At 37.6% G+C, this 18,989-nt stretch overlaps 1 protein-coding gene across 9 annotated transcripts in view; it reads right to left on the bottom strand.

Annotated features, from left to right (window-relative positions):
* Positions 1–13,935, bottom strand: part of ephb3b (eph receptor B3b) — a 98,056-nt gene extending 84,121 nt beyond the window's left edge. For 4 of the 9 annotated variants that reach the window (XM_088350105.1, XM_088350106.1, XM_088350110.1 and 1 more), the window contains exon 1: positions 13,269–13,934. In XM_088350105.1, the coding sequence (XP_088206231.1) occupies positions 13,269–13,326 (58 nt within the window). In that variant the 5' untranslated portion in view covers positions 13,327–13,934. Of the gene's footprint in view, positions 1–13,268 lie in introns of all 9 variants that reach the window. The other 5 variants (XM_088350107.1, XM_088350109.1, XM_088350111.1 and 2 more) reach the window with 3 other exon arrangements.
* Between the last annotated feature and the right edge of the window lie 5,054 nt (positions 13,936–18,989).

Genomic DNA, 18,989 nt, shown 5'->3' with positions numbered 1-18,989 from the left:
CTGAATTAAGACATTAAAAAAATAACATTCACATCAAAATTATTTGAGTAATACCTTCTGTTCAACACCTGTCCTGTCACCAAATGGGTTGCCATCATGACTGTTAGAGTCATTATATACCCGAAGGGGGTCGGAGAAAAAAATGGCACCTTCCCATTTGCTCAATTGCCCCACAAGTCACCATTTATGCTATCAGGTCTTCTTATTGGTGTCACACCATTTAAATCTGTGTATCAAGGATACTGTAGTATAACTTAAAGTAAGGTTAAATAAATGTTGCCACTGAAGGCAGAATCTTTGAGGGGCAGCGCCACTCTGTGATGATGTAAATCTATCTATCTATCTATCTATCTATATCACCACAAAGGTCGCATACAATCGAAAACGCCTCAAGTAAAAATATATCAAATATAGTCCTATAAACACTGTTTCAAAGTTGCTCCGTCTTTGTCCGCTGAGAGATTTATCTAGGGCAGAGGTGGCCAAACGATGGTTTATTGGCCATATACAGTTTATTCTTGTGCCACCTTCATTCTCTTTATAACTTGGTGTGTCCACAATTTTACTACAGAAACACTCCAAAATTACGACAAAACTAAATATCAAATTAAGTGTCTGGAAATAGGGACCTAATCTATAATGCCGCAGCGAGGCTTTTAACTAGGACAAAAAAGTACGATCACATAAGCATTTTTGAAGGGGCGTCGCTACTTTGTGGTTTCACGTTCGCGGGTTCAGAGCTTCGCAGGTCTAAAAAAATAATAATGGAATACATTAATTAAAAAATATTAATAATAATAATAAATACATTTTAAAGCATTTTTGAATGGCGTCGCTACTTCTCAGATTTTCACTTTTCGCGGGTGGTTTTGGTCCGCATTAACCGGGTCTAAAAAAATAAATAATAACAAAATAAAATAAAAAAAAATATATATTTTTTTTTGAAGGGGCGCCGCTACTTAGCGGATTTTCACTTTTCGCGGGTGGTTTTGGTCCCCATTAACCGCGATAACCGAGGTCCCACTGTACATACTTAAATATCAAAATTAGTCCTTAAAAATACAAACCTAATATATCATTTTGCTTTGATTTTGTAAATAAAACAAATAATACGGAAATATTATAAAATGTACTATTACAGTCATACTATAATTCGAAATCACTACAAAAAAAATCATTGTAAATAATACATAATTCTAGATAATTGCTCAGAAACTAAATATCAAATTTGGTTCTTAAAATAGGGGCTTTATGTAATGTTTTTTGATAAAACAAATAACACAGAAATATTACAAAAAACACAACAACAAGAACACTATAATATAAAGTTACTACAACAGAAATGCTACAAAAGTCCTATTACAGAAATCCCATACATTTCTACAAAGATTCAACAGGAACAAAAAAAATACAAAAATACTGAAAGATACTATAAAATAAATACAACAACATTACAAAGAAACTAAACATAAAATGTAGATACCAATGAACAAAATACTACTACAATACTATAATACAAAAATCCTACTACAGAAACACTACAAAATCCTACTAAAGAAATACCACAAAAAATATCAACAATACAACAATAGTAATAGCGCAAAAATGCTACCAAACACTACAAAAATACCGCAGTAACACTACAAAAATACTGCAGTATTTCAACAAAAAATACAGCAAATTATCAAACAAGGAAAACAAGGACCTAGTATTTTATGCTTTGACTGGGAGTATTTCAAACATCCATCCATTCATTATTTGCACCGCTTATCCTCAGTAGGGTTGCAGGGGTGTTGGAGCACATCCCAGCTATCTTCGGGCAGTGGGCAGGGGACACTCTGAACTGGTCGTCACACAGGGACGGGCAACTCGCTTGATCATTTATACCTAGGGACAATTTGGACCGGCCAATATACCTGACATCCATGTTTTTAGAATGTAGGAGGAAACCGGAGTGCCCGAAGAAAACCCATGCAAACACAGCGAGGACATGCAAACTCCACACAGTAAGGTTATATCATGACATCAGAACTGTGCTGCACACGCGCTAACCACTCAGCCGCCCTGCTGCCGTGTTTAAAACAAATTGGGTGAAACTAATTTATTTCGAAACAAAAATAAATATAACCATGTAGATTGATTAATAAATGCAAATAAGAAAAACTGTATAGGTCTTTGGGCCCTTGGCAAATATTTTTCAACCAGTGACTCAAAAAAGTTTGCCCAACCCAGGTCCAGGAGGTGAGATCCCAAAACCGGTTTGAAAAAGTCTTGAAAAATAAGTATCTCAACCCCCCATCATGTATTTAACAAGCCCAGCGAAACCGAAACCAGGTTAAGTGGATTTTTTTTCCGCCCGAAGGCCCTCGCTAACACGGCGGCGGTCATTCTCCAGACAGCTGTAACTGTCAATGTTTCAAAGGCGACCAATATATCAAAGATCTTTGTTTTTTTTGTTTTGTTGCTTCTCTGCATCGTCAGTTAAATTTGTCCGAGACGTCTAAAGGTGGCAATGAAAATGTGGAAGTGAGCCCGGAGGTGGTTTTCCTTCTGTGAAACTTATTGCATTGCTTCAACTGGCCATGAAGTTACAAGAAAGATAATGGACATCACATGTGGCGAAAAAACAAATTCCTATTCCTCATACCATTGATTCCTAACGGGTGGGTAGGGGCCCAAAAGTGGACCGTTTTGAGTGGGTCGCGGGGTTTTGCCTTTGCAAAATAATGCTAAGAAGAAAAAAAAAACGGAGTGTTATTTACGCTCCTTAACAGTAAATGGCGATATCGCCTTGCCTGATATTTTCTAATAATTCAGTCAATCGGCGTGTTTCCGGAGGGACCACATTTAATTTTATTGTGATTTTGTTGGTTTTACTTCCCTTTTTCTGACAATGCGTCACAAGAAAGTGAGAGATAAGGGGAAGGACGATTGGAGAACAGGGACAATTGTGATCGAGTCACAGAATGATACAATTTTGAAATGTGACAATGATATTTCTTTGTGTCCCGTTGAACTACTGCTGGAAGGTACAATTAAAAATAAATGGTATATTTTAAGCTTTTTACCAGGATATCAATATATATTATTGACATGACTAAATAATTAACGGTGTTTAGGTATATGTTTTATTAATATTTAGAATTGATTTATTTTACTATGTGGCTATTGTGCAGTTATGGGGGTTGCTTATATGCAATGTCGGCTTATAAACAAGTATATTCCTTTTGATTCTTCTTCTCATTTTGGGTTTTTTTTTTTTAAAAAAGGAAATATATTGTACTATGTCTGAAGGAAACTGCACAATCCTTTCATTTTATACATTAACAAAGTGACATTTTTTTCTTGATGTGGGTCGCAGCTTGTCATTAGAATGGAATGGAGGGTCCTCAAGTAAGAACAGTTGAGAACCAGCGATTTGTACGACTGTGATTCAAGTGTGTAAAGTCTGTGTTTAAAATTAAGTTTTTGTGTTCTCGTCACAGTTATTTTTTTTTGTTACTTTCAAGCCGTTTTCAGGGTGAGTTTGAGACTTTTCAAAGGGTTTATTCCAGTTTGCATTTTATCAGATGTAATATTGTTGTTTTTTTTAAATATTGAATAAATTAAATATTATATTGTGGTGATAACAGAAGTCATCTTACACATCTTATTTTCTACCCCCCAAAAAAAACAACTAATAGACAAAGCCCATACAGTTACAATAAATCAGTCTTCAGACCTTCAACTAAAGTATGCGTAGTGCATAACAACCATTCGAAGTTTGAGACCGCTGGTGTATGAGGACTCATTATTACTGAGAGGACAATTTAATTTCTATCCGTCCAATATTTTTTGTTGTCTGTGGCTTCAAACCAAAAGTAATGTCCTTAATTTGCTCTTCAATAAATTGTTGTGGGATCTTAGTGCTTTCCAATTATAGACTGCACCGACAAGTCATTTACTCATGCCGGACAACAGGTGACAATTTACATTTGTCTTTTCTGCTGACAGCTACCGAATGGTGATTTTCTTTCGAGTTGTTGAGTTAGCTAAAACATCCATTGCGGAATCTCAGCATCGGTGTTAGTTCATCATTCCAAACATCGCCGCAGGCAAACTGAAGTTTAAACTCAAGAGTCTTCCATGCCTTGACTGTGTCTTCGCCGTGTATCAACAAGCTGCGGGAAGTTGCACAGTCGGCCTACTTAAATATACACATCTTTTTTTACTGTATTTTTATTCACGGCTGGAATACGATAGCCCCGGGAGCTCTGCAAGTCTGTTTTAAGAGAACCCGCTTGAGTTTTGGGGAAAACGTCCCGACCCCTTTGCAGTGGTCCAAACACAGACTACTGTAACACACCGCATGTACTGACCCTTGTTTAAATTTCCACCACTGAGGTGTTCAGTGCCAAAGACGAGTTAAGACGTAGAACGGGTATAAAAGTCAGGGCCCGCAAGCCACATCTGAAGGTATTCTTCGGCCAAGGACATGATCTTGATTCATTATTGTATCATACGCGTTATCGTTCTGTATTTGTTTTCACTGTATGTTACTTCTCCTTGTACTTTTTTATAATTGTAGTTAAATGGTCAGCATTTATATAGCGCTTTTCGAGTCACTGGAGACCTTCCAAAGCGCTTCATAATGTGCTTCACACTTACCCATTCACACACAATCACACACCGATAGCAGCGTCAGCCATGCAAGGCTCATTGAGGGCATTAGGGATTCAGTGTCTTTCCCAAGGACACTTGCACATAAAACACAGAGGAGCCGGGAATCAAACCTGCAACCTCTTGATCCCAAGATGAGCACTTTACTTCCTGAGCTACTGCCACCCCCGAAAATTGCTATTAGTTTTTCCTCTTACAGGTGATTTAAGCCCACTTTTGTTAAGATCTTCTAAGTAGGCTAAAGGTAATCCCAAAATAATACCAGTTTCTTTTATCAAATGTTCATGTTACAAGGAGAAGGACATTTGTCATTTGTGACTGTGAAAATTAAAATTACTGACATAGCCATAAGAAAATTTTGCTTTGCAGTGATCCCTCTTTTATGGCAGTGGTTACTTTCCAAAATAGCACCCTTGATATCCGTAAAGTAGAAATATTCATGTTTTTACAATTATTATACAAATACATATAATTTGAATGCAAAACACAATGCACGGTGCAACTCTGTGAGGTAAACCACGTTACGACAAGGATCATTATTTCATCTGATCATATTAAAATGTATTTTTCAGCGCTACAGTAGGTTTTATTGGGCTCACTAGATTATATGTGTCATTTAAAAAGTTGCAACATTTTATAAGTACACCCTAGCTTATTTTGTTTGTCCCTTCTTGAATTTTAGAACCCCTAACATAGAAGGTACCATGTTTTCCGGACAATAAAGCGCACCTAAGAATCCCAAAATAGCCAGAAATTTGAGAGTGCTTCTATAATCCGTTGCAGTTCTTATACCAGAAAATATGGTTGAAAAACTGGAAAAGCACATGTATGGTTCAATAATACTGGGTATGGTAACTATTCTGCTTTTGAGAATCATATTAAGTGGTCTTTGGGTCCCCTCTTGTGGTTAACATGGTAAATGTACAAGCATGCTTGTTACATTTGAACCAAGGATAAAAATGGTTATTATGATAACAAAAATGCAGCAAAAGTATTTATTTGTCTTTTTCTAAATTTCAGGGCTTGTTAATTATGGTCATCCAATAGTTAGTATGTTTATTCAAATATAATGTTTGGTTCACAATCATTTGTGCCAATGTGAGGCCACTGTTCTGCCTTTGTGAAACATACAGAGTGACCTTTGCTTGCCCTCATTTGGTTACCTTGGTAATCGTTTGTTTTTAAAAAAGGAATAAGGAAAAACGCACAACTTCGACGGCAGCACAGGCACCGACTTTCAAATGCTAATTGCAAATCCTTTTTTGTTGTCTCACATCATTCCCTAGCTATCTAGCTTGCTAAAAGGGGATGCGTCAGAGTGAGGACAGCGCAACTTTCATTTATGAACCTTAAATTTTAAATTCTGTACATTTCTCGCCCCACAAAAATGTGCCACCCGTCTCTCCCTTTGAATAGCACGGACTTATGTGTCCAGTTCTGCTCTGCCGACTCCAGACAGCAGCGACGGGTGGGCAAGCTCAGACACATTTGGCCTCACTAGCTTGAGCTCAACAGTGGGTGTCAAAGACGTGGCATCCCGCGAGGCCCCCTGGGCCCCGTGAGCTGCCAGCATGAGATCAGCCAATACACACATGGACGCATTCTCACATAAAATGTCTTGGAAAAGAGCATCCACAACAAAGTCCTCTGTGTTTTGGTCTCCTTTTGACAGCATATTGCAGTTTGGTGGGGAAAACACACACACTTGGCTGACAGATCCAGTAATCACGCAAGTAAGAAGATGTTGTTTTTTTCAAATTGTTGAAACTAGAAGTGTGTAATTGTTTAATTAATGGGCACTTATAATAAAAATTTAAGATAAAACAGCCACTTTTATTCTACAGTTATTTTTCACTGTAGTTTAAAGGAACAGTATGTACTATTTATTGCCTCAAGTGGTAAAAAACATATTGACATATTGATTTAAATATTAAGCAAAAATGTATGACCTATTAAATGTATATATATATATATATATATATATATATATATATATATATATATATATATATATATATATATATATATATATATATATATATATATATATATATATATATATATATATATATATATATATTAATAGTGTACTTTCTTTATTTTTCCCCTATATTTTGTTTCAATATGTCATACAAGAATATTATCATTTGGTATCGATACTGAAACCATCCATCATTCTAAACTAGAGACAGTTTCTTCCCATCACTCCCATAAACAAGTGTGCAAAACAATAAAAAGTTGCAGTAAAAAATATATACCCATATTGAATGTATCAACTCATTTTTTCGCTGCTAAATGCACGATTTTTCATTGCACAATTATCAAAACTTATGCCAGTCTCCAAGCACTACCTTCAATATTTTTGCCTATTTATCCTGACATACTCATTTTTTGTATTTTAAGTCCTTATTATATGTACATCCATGTCTTATCAATCACAATGAAGACAATTCAATTCAATAATGTCTATGATTACTACTTTTATTACAGTACTACTTGATGCTATTTAACAATAGATTTATTTTGCAGAGTTGTTCAAAGAGACTACTCATGACAGACATAGAGCATGGAAAATTGAATAAAAGTTTTGTTTTTCGCACAAATTGACTCTCATTTTGCAATAACTATGTTTTCTTTTATTACATTCAAGCCAAAGTAGTGCAAATTCCCTGGCTATGATTTCTTTTTTAAAGTGCTCTTCGTCTCTCCTCCGCCATGGTGTGTGAAGGCACCAGCTGGCCAAAGATGGCCGTTGCCTTCCTCCATGTGAAATTCCACCTCGGTAAATCTTTCCACGCCACTATTTGAGTCCTGTGCACATGAACACTCCTGCAGATCCAGATAGCCTACCAAAACAAAGTGTGTCAACTGTGCTGCCTCCTCGTCTATTGCCCTACATTCAATGCAACTTACACAATGGCCTCCATCTCATCATCCCATCCTGACACATCGTTGTCTGACCCCCGCCCTTCTTCCTTCCCGAGCGTCCCGATCCAAATCGCTCTGCGTCTGTTCATTTTTCTTTCTGTCTGACAAATGAGCGACGGATCGGAAGGGGGAACTTGAATGCTGAGGCCCTATACACCCTTGGTTGAACCCCAGATTGTTTTTAAGGGGATACATATTGGTACAACTTGTAAATAGGTTTATTCTTATTATACTAACATTCCCTGTAGCTTTCTTTTATGTCTTTATTACAGGTTTATCCTGGAGTGCCATGTTCACTTTGTTGTTATCGCATGTGGTAAAGACAATTTTAATTCTTAATAGAACTGTTTTTATAAAAAAAAAAAACTTTAAAAAAATTCATATTTAAGGTAGTTTACGTAGACATGCCAAACTTTTGAAATTACAAAGAGATATATCTTAGATAAAATGTATGCACAAAACAGAATGTTACTCCACAAAACTAAAACAAATAAACAAAAAAAAAAACAATAACATGTGCTTGTTAGGAACCAGAAGTGGCACACGTTTACCAAAACAAAAATCGAATACGAATGATGGGGTAGTTAATTCACCCACAAACCCATATCGCTTATTAAATCACCCATAAACCAAAATTACAGTTTTGAGTCTAGTTTTTAATTTTCTTAAAATTTGAAAAAGCAATTTTTCTTAAGATTTGTTTTAATGTGTAGCTGATTTTAAGGGAAAAAGGCGGCAATCTAATGAGGAAAGCAATAGTGTTGGTGAGTATGGTGTATGCACCAGATTGTGCTAATCTTAAGAAGAACTAATTTGAGTATTATTCTTGTGATTATAAGTCATACAGGTTTATTTCTTCTTACTATTGTTTATTTGAACTTGGATGACTTTTTTCTCCCCCACAAGAGCTGAACAACGAGGCCAGCTCATCCTTACGATTGATCAGGGGCCAGTGATAAATAGCCTTATGAATTGGTAATTGCTCCTTGCAATGCACTGCAAAAAAAAAAAAAAAACTCTCCCTCTCCCTGCATCTAATTCTGCCTTTTAAAAGGGCTGAGCGGTGTATTGATCCATCCGATCGATTCGGAGCACATCAATTGACACTTTGGAGAAGCCTCCGTGTGACAATTACACCACCTTGCAGAGACTGTAGATAGTTAGATATGGATAGATATATGGACGGACAGACGGACACACAGACAGACAGACAGAAGGACACATCTGTTTTGTATTTTTTTTAATTTCAAAAAGTTCTAATGTATTTTTTAAGTAAAATATGAAAAATCATTTGCAAAACAAGCAAAATAAAATTGTTTACGCTGATGAATACTAGACTTTTTGCTCGATATAGTGTATTTTTTCCTGATATCCATAGAAAATACATGTATATCTTAAAATTCTAACATCCGTCTCCAATATTAGCTCAATTTGCTTATTTTAAGGATGGATTTTCTTAATGTATTAGACAAATAAGTTAAACTATCTTAGAATAAGATATATTATACTAAAAAAAATGACAAACAAATGTATAAAGTAATTGTCCCCCTGTCACTGCTCTAAGGATTGTAGAGTCTCCACCAAAATAGAACAGAACAGAATAGAAAATAATGTACTGTCATTGATAACTACATAGTGAACATTGTTTGCAAAGAGATTAGACATGGCACTCTAAGATAAGCAAGATAAACACGTAATAAAGACTTAAAATGGAAGAATGTCTGCATGAAACATGTTCAAAGTAGTGCTTTTAGGTCGCTCGATAGCATATGACGCTGAAACGCTTTCAAGCTTTTACCCTTATCTGATGTAAATCTTTTATTTGAGTTTGTTTTTCCTGCGCGCGAGGCGCGTCGCGTCACGCCATCAGGTCTCCTTTTTAATTCCACTCATCGCAAATGTGATTTAGAAGCAGCGATCACGCTTGACATCAGCCATGGTAATTGTAATAACATAAAAATGATGACACTTTGACAAGGACCCCCCTCCTGTTGCATAAATCATTGGCCAAGTGTAAAAGACTCCCGTGGAGGTGTGATCTCACCCACGTAAACACATAAACATGCGCGCAGCGAGGCGCGACCATTTGTGCGCAATATTGCCACATAAAAAAGCGCTTTGATATTAGAAAGGACGACAGAACGCTCGTTTGTCTTCTTTATTTGTATGGGAAATGCGATTTTCTAGAGAAAGTGAGTAACTGCCGCCATCGAGTCAAAAGCTTCCCGTGTGTGGGGATAATGCATCCCACGATATAGCCCATTATCATAAAATGAATGCACATGTAATAAACATGAAAATGAATACCACTGCTACCGTAAATTAGAGGGATTTGAAATGTTGGAGGACTTCTCTTGCCCGCAAACTCAAGCGTCTGCGCACATAACAGACGCTCAAAATTCATCTGGATTCACTTTTCCCTGGCCTGGTCCTTATAACATACTTATTTAAAGAAAAAAAAGAAAAGAAACGGATATGACTTCTACTGTAACTCCTTGGATCTGAAAATTGAACTTCTTCGGTATTCAATTTAATACATGATTATCACTACTACTAATAAAATGATACTTGTTAATTATCATTCAAAACACAAATCGCCTAATTTAAATATCGTTAAAGTAACCTAATGAATAGATTCCATATATATATATATATATATATATATATATATATATATATATATATATATATATATATATATATATATATATATATATATATATATATATATATATATATATATATATATATATATATATATATATATATATATATATATATACACATAAATAATATAATTTTATCTATACCATTTTAATTTTGAAGACATTGAAATAAACTTTCAACTAAGTAGTATATTTAATTAATGTTTTACCTCTTTAATTTGCCAAGCTCCTTTTATTTATTTATATGTAGTATATTGTTAATATGTTATTATATATAAATATGGGCCGTTTTAAACTAATTTTAGGAGCATTTCCCCTGCTGCATGTGCCACACTTGTTAATTAGTACATCAATATCTTGTTACAATATTTAAAAAAAAAAGTTACAATTTTCTTTACCTTGAAATAGACTTTCAGCTAATCTGGGCCGTGAAAAACTAATTTTGTAAAAATGTTTCCAATTTCACTTGCCATGCTTGTTTATTAGTATACTATTAACCTGTTATTACAATATTGTGTTTTAAAAATGTATGCTCAGTTTAAAAACCTTCAAAAAAATCTTCAACTAATTTTATTAATATTTTTATTATTTTATTTGTCAGGTTCATTTATTAGTTTTGTTAATATGTTATGATATTTTATTTCTAAAACAAGTTTTACATTAAAACAAATTTACAAATACTGTCGGGTGTTTTGTCTATTGTATTTGTTAGGCTGACTAATTAGTGTTTTAAAATGTGACTATGATATTTTATTTTAAAAAAACACTTCCTATTTAAATACCTTAAAATAAACGTTACACTGGATCGTTTTAAACATGATTTAGGATTATTTTGCCTATTTTATATGCCACTTTTTTTTTAATTAGTGCATTGATAATGTTTTATTTTTAAAACATTTCTAACTAGAACAAACGTGGACCATTTTAGGCTAAATTTATGAATCTTTAGCTTATTGCATTTGCCACACTTGTTTATTATAGTATAGTTTATATGTAATCACCATATTTTATTTTTGTACTAGATGTACAATTTAAAAACCTTCATATAGACTTTCAACTTGTTTAAGCTATTGTAAATTCATGAAACTAAATCAATAAAATGATTTAGTTTCTGTTAAACGAATTTAATGAATATATACCATTTTGCATCTTTCATTTTCGTGGGGGAAAACTAAACACTCACATTGAGGTGACCCTGAACGAGGCCGAAGTCTGAAACCAAGAGTGGACATAAATGATTTTTTTCATCTATTTTGCACAACAGGGGGCCCACAAAACAGCTCAAAAATTAAACCCTTAAATGGAAATCGGCCTGGAAAGAAGAACGAGAGAAGGAAAGGGAAAGAAAGATGAATCCATTAATTATTCCCCGGGCTGCGTGACCTCGGGACCCGGGGAGCCGCGCAGTGGGGCCCGCTGAACTTCCCCCGCAAGGCTCAGTCTAGGTTTTTTTTTCTCTCAAAGTAAACCAAAACAGTATCTGAGCGTTCACCATAAATCAAAACGCTGCATTAGAAGTTTCAGCGGGACACAATTTATGGCATCACTTTTAAAGCATAATATATTGTTGAGTGAAATCCATCCGTTTGTAAAGCGGAGACGCAGTTGCTATGTCGGATGAGGAAAACTATACTATTGTATCTCTTTGCAGGCTCGTTTTATCGACATCTGGAGCCAAGTTGAGCCCAGCAAGCCCCCAATTCATCATCAGAGGGGTTTTGAATACATAATATAAAATAATATTCTAATTTGAGTGGATTGTGAGTGTTTTGCGTTAAAAAAGAAAGTGTTGAGGGAGAGGGGCTACAAAACGACCTGAAGAAAAACTTTCTTATCAACAAACCAATAAAAGCGACAATGACGCTTATCACATGACAAGTTGTAGTATTCCAGCCTTTGATCCTCTTTACCACAACACAAAGTCTAATTTGCATGAAGAAAAAAAGGAATACGTGCCCTGACTGTAAATTACCAAGGGAATACACAACCCGGCAAGGACTTTTTCTGAGTTTGATATTGATCCCCCCCTTCCCTGAAAATACAATGACCTGAAGAAAAATATATTCAACAACTTTTTGCAGTTTTAAGCAGGAAAAAACAGAATTTCATGTGTTGTTACTTTTAAAGCACACCGAAAGACAACTTTTTGGCTATTCATTCATAATTTATTTTGTTTTTTTACAAAGGGTGGGGTTGAAGCGAGGTTTTTGACTAAGACACACACACACACATTATGTCCCTTGGTGTGTCCACTGCAAAAAAAAAGCACCACAGAGATACAACAGACTTACTTAAAAACTATATTTATGGGCGTAAAATAAGGACCTAATATTACAGAAATACAGCACTACAAACATGCTACCACAGCAATACTTAAATACAAAATTCATATGACAGAAATCCTCTACAGAAATACTATTATTCATGTTGTGTGGTTAATGTCAAAAAATAGCCCTCATTGTCCCTCTGGTGTGTCCACTACAAAATATACTACCACATAAATACAACAAAATCACAACAAAACTAAATGTCGTCCTTAAAAATAGGGCATTAATTTTGTCAGGGAAAACAAAACTACAAAAATACTAGTTATATTATAATACAAAAATATCACTGCATAAACACTACAAAATCCTGAGACAGAAATACCCTACTAGTATTCACGTTGATTTATGTAAAAAGAAAAAAAAAACATGTTGGTGTGGATTGAATGTTTAGTCAAGTTAAACGATTGCTCTTCTTTGCATGTCAAAAGGCCACACAACCTGAGAAGACGCGCAGTTAACTTCGGAAAAAAAGTTTTTTTTTAATGTGTTAGTGTGTTGGGGGTTCGAATACACGACCGCCATCGTGCGCACCACGGTGCGCCTGACTGTTGCGCTAATTTCCTTTAAAATACTAACAAAGGCGAAAGTTGCGCCTCCAATCTGGAAACCACAGACGGGCATTAAAACCACATGGTGCCACTGCTTTGGATTCGAATACAATAAAATAAAATAAAAATGCATTTCTTACCTTCAACTGCAGAGGTGGCAGGCAGCAAAAAGCCGCACAAGAGCAGAATGTAATCCATTGTCACAACGCGCTCATGTAAACAGACGCACGAGTTGGACCGCGTAAAATCCCAGGAACGGGTCCGCTCCGTCCAGTCCCGATCCCTCTCACACCCTCGGAACCATTCACCAGGACCTCAAAAGTTGCACGTTGGGCGAAAGAACCCAAACCATGGACTTGTTCGAAAAAGAAGCACCAGAAGAACCGGTACCAGAACTCCTTCACGCGGTGTCCTCCTTTTGCGCGCACCGAGCGCTATCAGCTCCAGGCAGGTAGTCCAGTCCGGGAGCACACCATGTGCGCAGTAGTTCCACAATAGTCAACACTCAAAATAGTCAAAAATCACTTTTTGGAAGCTCGAACCAACATAATGCGCGTAGTCCTCAGGATGAATGAACGGCAATTCAATGTGCCAGCTTGCGTCCAGAGACGGAGTAGGGTACTACTCCAGGAGCTGGGTTGGAACGAGTTCGTGTTTTATTCCCTGAGCGGATTTCAGTTGTGTACCGTCTGCCTCGCTCTGTGCACTGGAATGAAGCGACTGCAAAGAGAGAAGGAGAAGGGAGAGGGAGAAAGAAAAGGGGAGGGTTCAGGCACCACTCACATATGTCAACTCCCCATCACGCTGTCTCGTTTATTCCCTAAAACTAAACGAATTCAAAACTATTGTCTCAACGCAGATTTGCATAAGAGATAGACGACGATCTGTTTTTTTTCCTTCAGTAACGATAAAAAGGATTTCGATCTACACTAGACACGTGTTAAAGCGGAGTTGAGTGTCTAACTCGGCTGTGCTGGTTTTTGTTGTGTGTTGCTGCTTTTCTAGGGAGGGCTGTGAAGAGGTTTCAAGCGCTTGCACACTTTGGTGCACAAGCACGGACTCACAGCGCCCCCTGCGGACCGAGAGAGGACGCGAGTGAGAGAGTACTTCTACTGTAATTTTGTTTCATGTACTTTCTTTGATCTGACCCTCCTAAGTTCACATTTTGAAACGATCTAATAAAGATAGCAATCTAAAATGTACATTGTGCTCTGCAGATCCTGAAACTGTAATGCTGGTGTGCCTACACGATTTCCGAATGTGAACTTCTTAAAAAATGGCCATGTCAAAATGATCTACCCACTGTGAAAATGCAAATCACATGTATTTATAAATATAGCCCATAGGGTATTGTTTATTTGTAAAATATATTTTGCATTATTGCATTAAAGCCCCTATTTTGCCATACAACCTGGTGCTTTTTTGGCATTACCTTACTTGCACTGAATGGAATCAGCCGTGGATGATTAGTCTGGACAGTACCCAGCCTCAAACACACTTCCAAATAACCGTCAGTCAAGGCTCACTCATATGAATAAGTGTTCCCGAATAATGCAGTTGAGGAGTTAGCACATATCCCTCAAATTGGGGTACTTTTCTCAGTCTGAACTGTCATGATCCCTGGATTTCTGCTCAATCTTATCGTTCAGTTTTAAAATAACATCTTCTGCTCCGTAACGGTTCAGGTGAAACAGTGCTTCTTTCCTATCTTTCAATTACAGCAGTGTTTCTCATGATACGTAGCAGTGCAGGATTTTATAGAGGCTTTTATCCTGCTATCACAGTTTAGTTTAATTTGCAACAAATATGTTCGTATCGTCTTTATATACTCTGTACGTGCTTTTCCTCACATGGCAAAAAACTCTCATGGGGCGCAATAGTGAGAAAAACAGATCAGAACTCTGTAAATCTCATTTCGTGCAATTTGCATCAAAAAATACATGCTTGATGGAGGTCAACATATGCTAGTGCACCCGTAAGGTTATTAGCAATCTTCGATTACATTTTTGTCTGCTACCGGTGACTGAGAAGATCCAGATTAGAACCAAAACCGACACGTTGAGATCAGTCTAACAACAACAAAAACAACCTGGCATTATTTATTTATTGTTCTTGTACGGACGCTCCACGACTTACGAACATACGACTTACTGATTCCGGCAGACACCCTATTTTTTTTCGGGATGTCGAAAACTATCCGGACATTCCTATAAGTTGGATTTTTTATCGCGTGCACCTTTTTCCGAGCAGAAGACAGTACTGTAGTGCTTCTTTCCGCCGTGTGGTGCTCTGAGAGGTCACCCAGCATCCACACCGAAGAGGAAATCCAGATTCTACTTCCTGGTTTGTGTGTAATCATAACAATGTGTAGTGTATTGCTAGCGCGCTAAGAACTTTGATATTTTTATTGTTTAATATCTTGTGCAGCAATTCAATATGGTTAATGTAAAGTGTAAAAAAGAGGCGAGCCCTGTCTTTTGAAACAAAATTGGAACAAGAAAGCTTGATGCGGTTGAGAAAATGGTCGAAACGCCTTTTTCGGCCACTCTTCATCACGGAGGAGGACTTCTCGATGCGCAAATCCCAAAAGTAAGTAAAACCTCACTTTATTTATCTTTATCGAGCATATTATTTTATCAAATGTTTATTTTTTAGTACAAAACATACAGGTTACTTATACAAGCGTTAAACATACTTTAAACATTCAAACCATAAACATACAAAATATAGCACAAAATATGGCACTGAAGCAACTTACGAACAAATTCAACTTACAAACGATCGTCTGGAACCTACCTCGTTCATAGGTTGGGCAGCGTCTGTACTTTTTTTTCTGTAAATTCTGGACTACTGAGCGCACCTGATTATTAGCCGCACCCAGTACATTTTAAAGGAAAAAGTAGTTTGTACATACATAAACCGCACCTGACTTTAAACCGCCTGTGACCACACAGAAATATGAGATAATTATGAAGAAAGACGGTAGTGAGAAATAGTTTTAACGATAATCGGTACCTTAGCCCCTTAAGGCTCCGACCTACTTGGCATTTTGGACTTATGTTAAACAGATGCGTGTCCGTACGTTGCCACTGAAACACGTGCCACGTATCATCAGAAAGCTTAAACTTATGGCATTCAAGATATGATGACCATTTAAAAATGTACTTATCAGAGAAACATCATGGTCAGTCTGAAACAAGATACCCAAAAATTATAAAGCCGTCATAACTTTACTATTATTATGTCTCCTGGCCGTCTAACTTCTTTGAATGTCCGCGAAAATGACTTTGTTACATTAAGGACAATCCATTGAATCCATCCATCCATCCATCCATCCATTGTCTTCCGCTTACCCCTATCCCCGTCCCTATCCCCAGCCACATCCTTCAGCTCATCCGACGGGATCCTGAGGTGTTCCCAGGCCAGCCGAGAGACATAGGAACCGTCCTTATCAGATGCCCGAGCCACCTCAACTGGTTCCTCTCAATGCGGAGGAGCAGTGGCTCTACACAGAGTCCCTCCCAGAGGACTGAGCTTCTCATCGTATCTCTAAGGGAAAACCCAGTCACCCTGCAGAGGAAACTCATTTTGGCCATTTGTATCCGGGATCGTGTTCTTTCGGTCAAAACCCACAGTTAATGACCACAGGTGAGAGAAGGAATATAGATCAAGAGTTTTGCCTTTTGACTCAGCTCCCTCTTCACAATACCGGATCAGTACAGGGTCTGAATGACGGCAGACGCTTCACCGACCCGTCTGTTGATCTCCCGTTCCATCCTACCCTCACTCGTGAACAAGACCCAAATATACTTGAACTCCACCACTTGGGGCAAGATCTTATCCTCAACCCGGAGGGAGCATGCCACCCTTTTCCGGCTGAGTACCGTGGTCTCGGACAAAGAGGTGTTGATCCTTATCCCGGCAGCTTCACACTCGGCTGCGAATCGCTCCAGCGAGACCTGAAGATCAGGGCCTGAGGAAGCCAACAGCGCCACGTCATCTGCAAAAAGCTGAGGCCCCCAAACCTCCATCCCCACCAAGGCTGCGCCTAGAAATTCTGTCCATAAAAGTTAAGAACAGAATCGGTGACAAATAGCAGCCCAGGCGGAGTCCAACCCTCACCAGGAACGAATCTGACTTACTGCCGGCAATGCTGACCAGACTCTGGCATCGGGCGTACAGGGACCGCACAGCCCCATAGAATCCAACCGTGTAAAATATTTACTCTAAACACATGATAATGCCAACAGGAAAATAAAAATCTGCCTTGAACATTTCTGCTTCCTTTGGCTTTGCTTCTTGGAATCCATTCGTTTCGCCACATTCAGTTCACAAAAAAACACTCGTAAAATTATTCCCAATGTGAAAGTTAGCCCTTCCCTTTCGATTGACACATTTTTCACGATAAGGGTCTGTTCATGCTAGTTTTATTTTATTCATGCACAAAGCGCAGTTACATTAAAATTGCCTTATAATCAACTTGTCTCACTCTTACCTTTACTGCATTAAATGCAAAAATTAGCTGCATCTTTGCATAAGCCTCAGCTTGGGACAAAAGTTGTGGCTTTTAGTCTTTAATTTACTGTATTCATATATGTAACTTATTATTTTATTTATTTATTCATTTTTAAACAAAAAGCAAACTCTTTTTACAGAGCATTTGAGCTTTTAATCCGTCACAAAAGCAATGGACCTATCGCTGTTGCCACAAAGTTTGATTCTCAACAAAAAAAGTGATGCAACGTGTATAATATGATGCAATACTCGAAATTACAAAAAATTGTCATTTTCTCCAGTGATTTAGATTTCTACTATCAGTCTGCTCACACGTCCGGCTCTTCTTTGAAGATTGGATGACGTTTAACACTGAAAACAACCGCGATCAGATTTTGAAGGTGCTGTATTCGAGTCAGATAATGAATGTTCTTTTGCTCCTGGTATCCATGGAAACACGTACTACCTGTTCCATTTGGGGAAGCAAACCCCTCGCTCCCAAAAACATACTGGAGAGGGATGGGTGCTGCCAGGCTGCGGTTGTCCAAGACACGCCACAGAAAGGGGTGCCTATACAACCCCTGCTGTTAAGGGACCCTTGAACTGTGAACCAAAATTTGGATTGTTTGTACAGTTTGTATTAATGTTAATGCAACACTGCTGTGGAATATCTGTATAGAAGTGGATTTGCTATGGTTTTCAAAATTACTTTAAATGTACTGACCATTGCCACGGATTTAGCTCAACTGACATAAAAAAAAAAAAAAAATCTGTTTCCCTTTTCTCAGCCCTTGAGACTACTAAAGTGTTACTCTTCGTGTGTAAGATGATAACTTGTTTATTTTTCTCATTCCTTATAATAGTTTTTCCTGATCACTTTTTAAAAATGTACCCATGCCTTCGAGAATGGACTGTATGGCAATTTATATGCTCCATATTCATTTTACTAGTTAGGAGGGACATCATTCATGACTTAATTTGAAGAAATTGTCACAATTACAGATTGGAATCACCTGCGTCCGCACATGTGGCGCCAGCCACTGCTGGGTATCTGATTGGCTCGGTGTCCCTATTTAAACCCTGTCCTGTCACTCTCCTGTTGTCAGTCCGTCTGCAAACCTTTGATGATACAAGGCAAGCCTTTTTGACCCTGACTCCCGCCTGACACGTTTATTTCACCCGTATTACCACCTGCCCGTTCCCGATCTCCCCGTTTATATCCGGCTACGACCCGTTTTTGATCCCGACTGTGTCTGCTCTCCCGTCCCGGCTTACGACCCGTTTTTGATCCCGACTACGTCTGCTTTCCGTCCCGTCTTGCGACCCGTTTTTGACCCTGACCACGTTTTTTGCTCTCCTGTGCCGGC

Source organism: Urocampus carinirostris, chromosome 12, assembly GCF_059441175.1.
Source record: "Urocampus carinirostris isolate Australia breed hairy pipefish chromosome 12, RoL_Ucar_1.0, whole genome shotgun sequence".
Taxonomy (NCBI): Eukaryota; Metazoa; Chordata; class Actinopteri; order Syngnathiformes; family Syngnathidae; genus Urocampus; species Urocampus carinirostris.
This window is presented reverse-complemented; position numbering and strand designations above follow the sequence as displayed.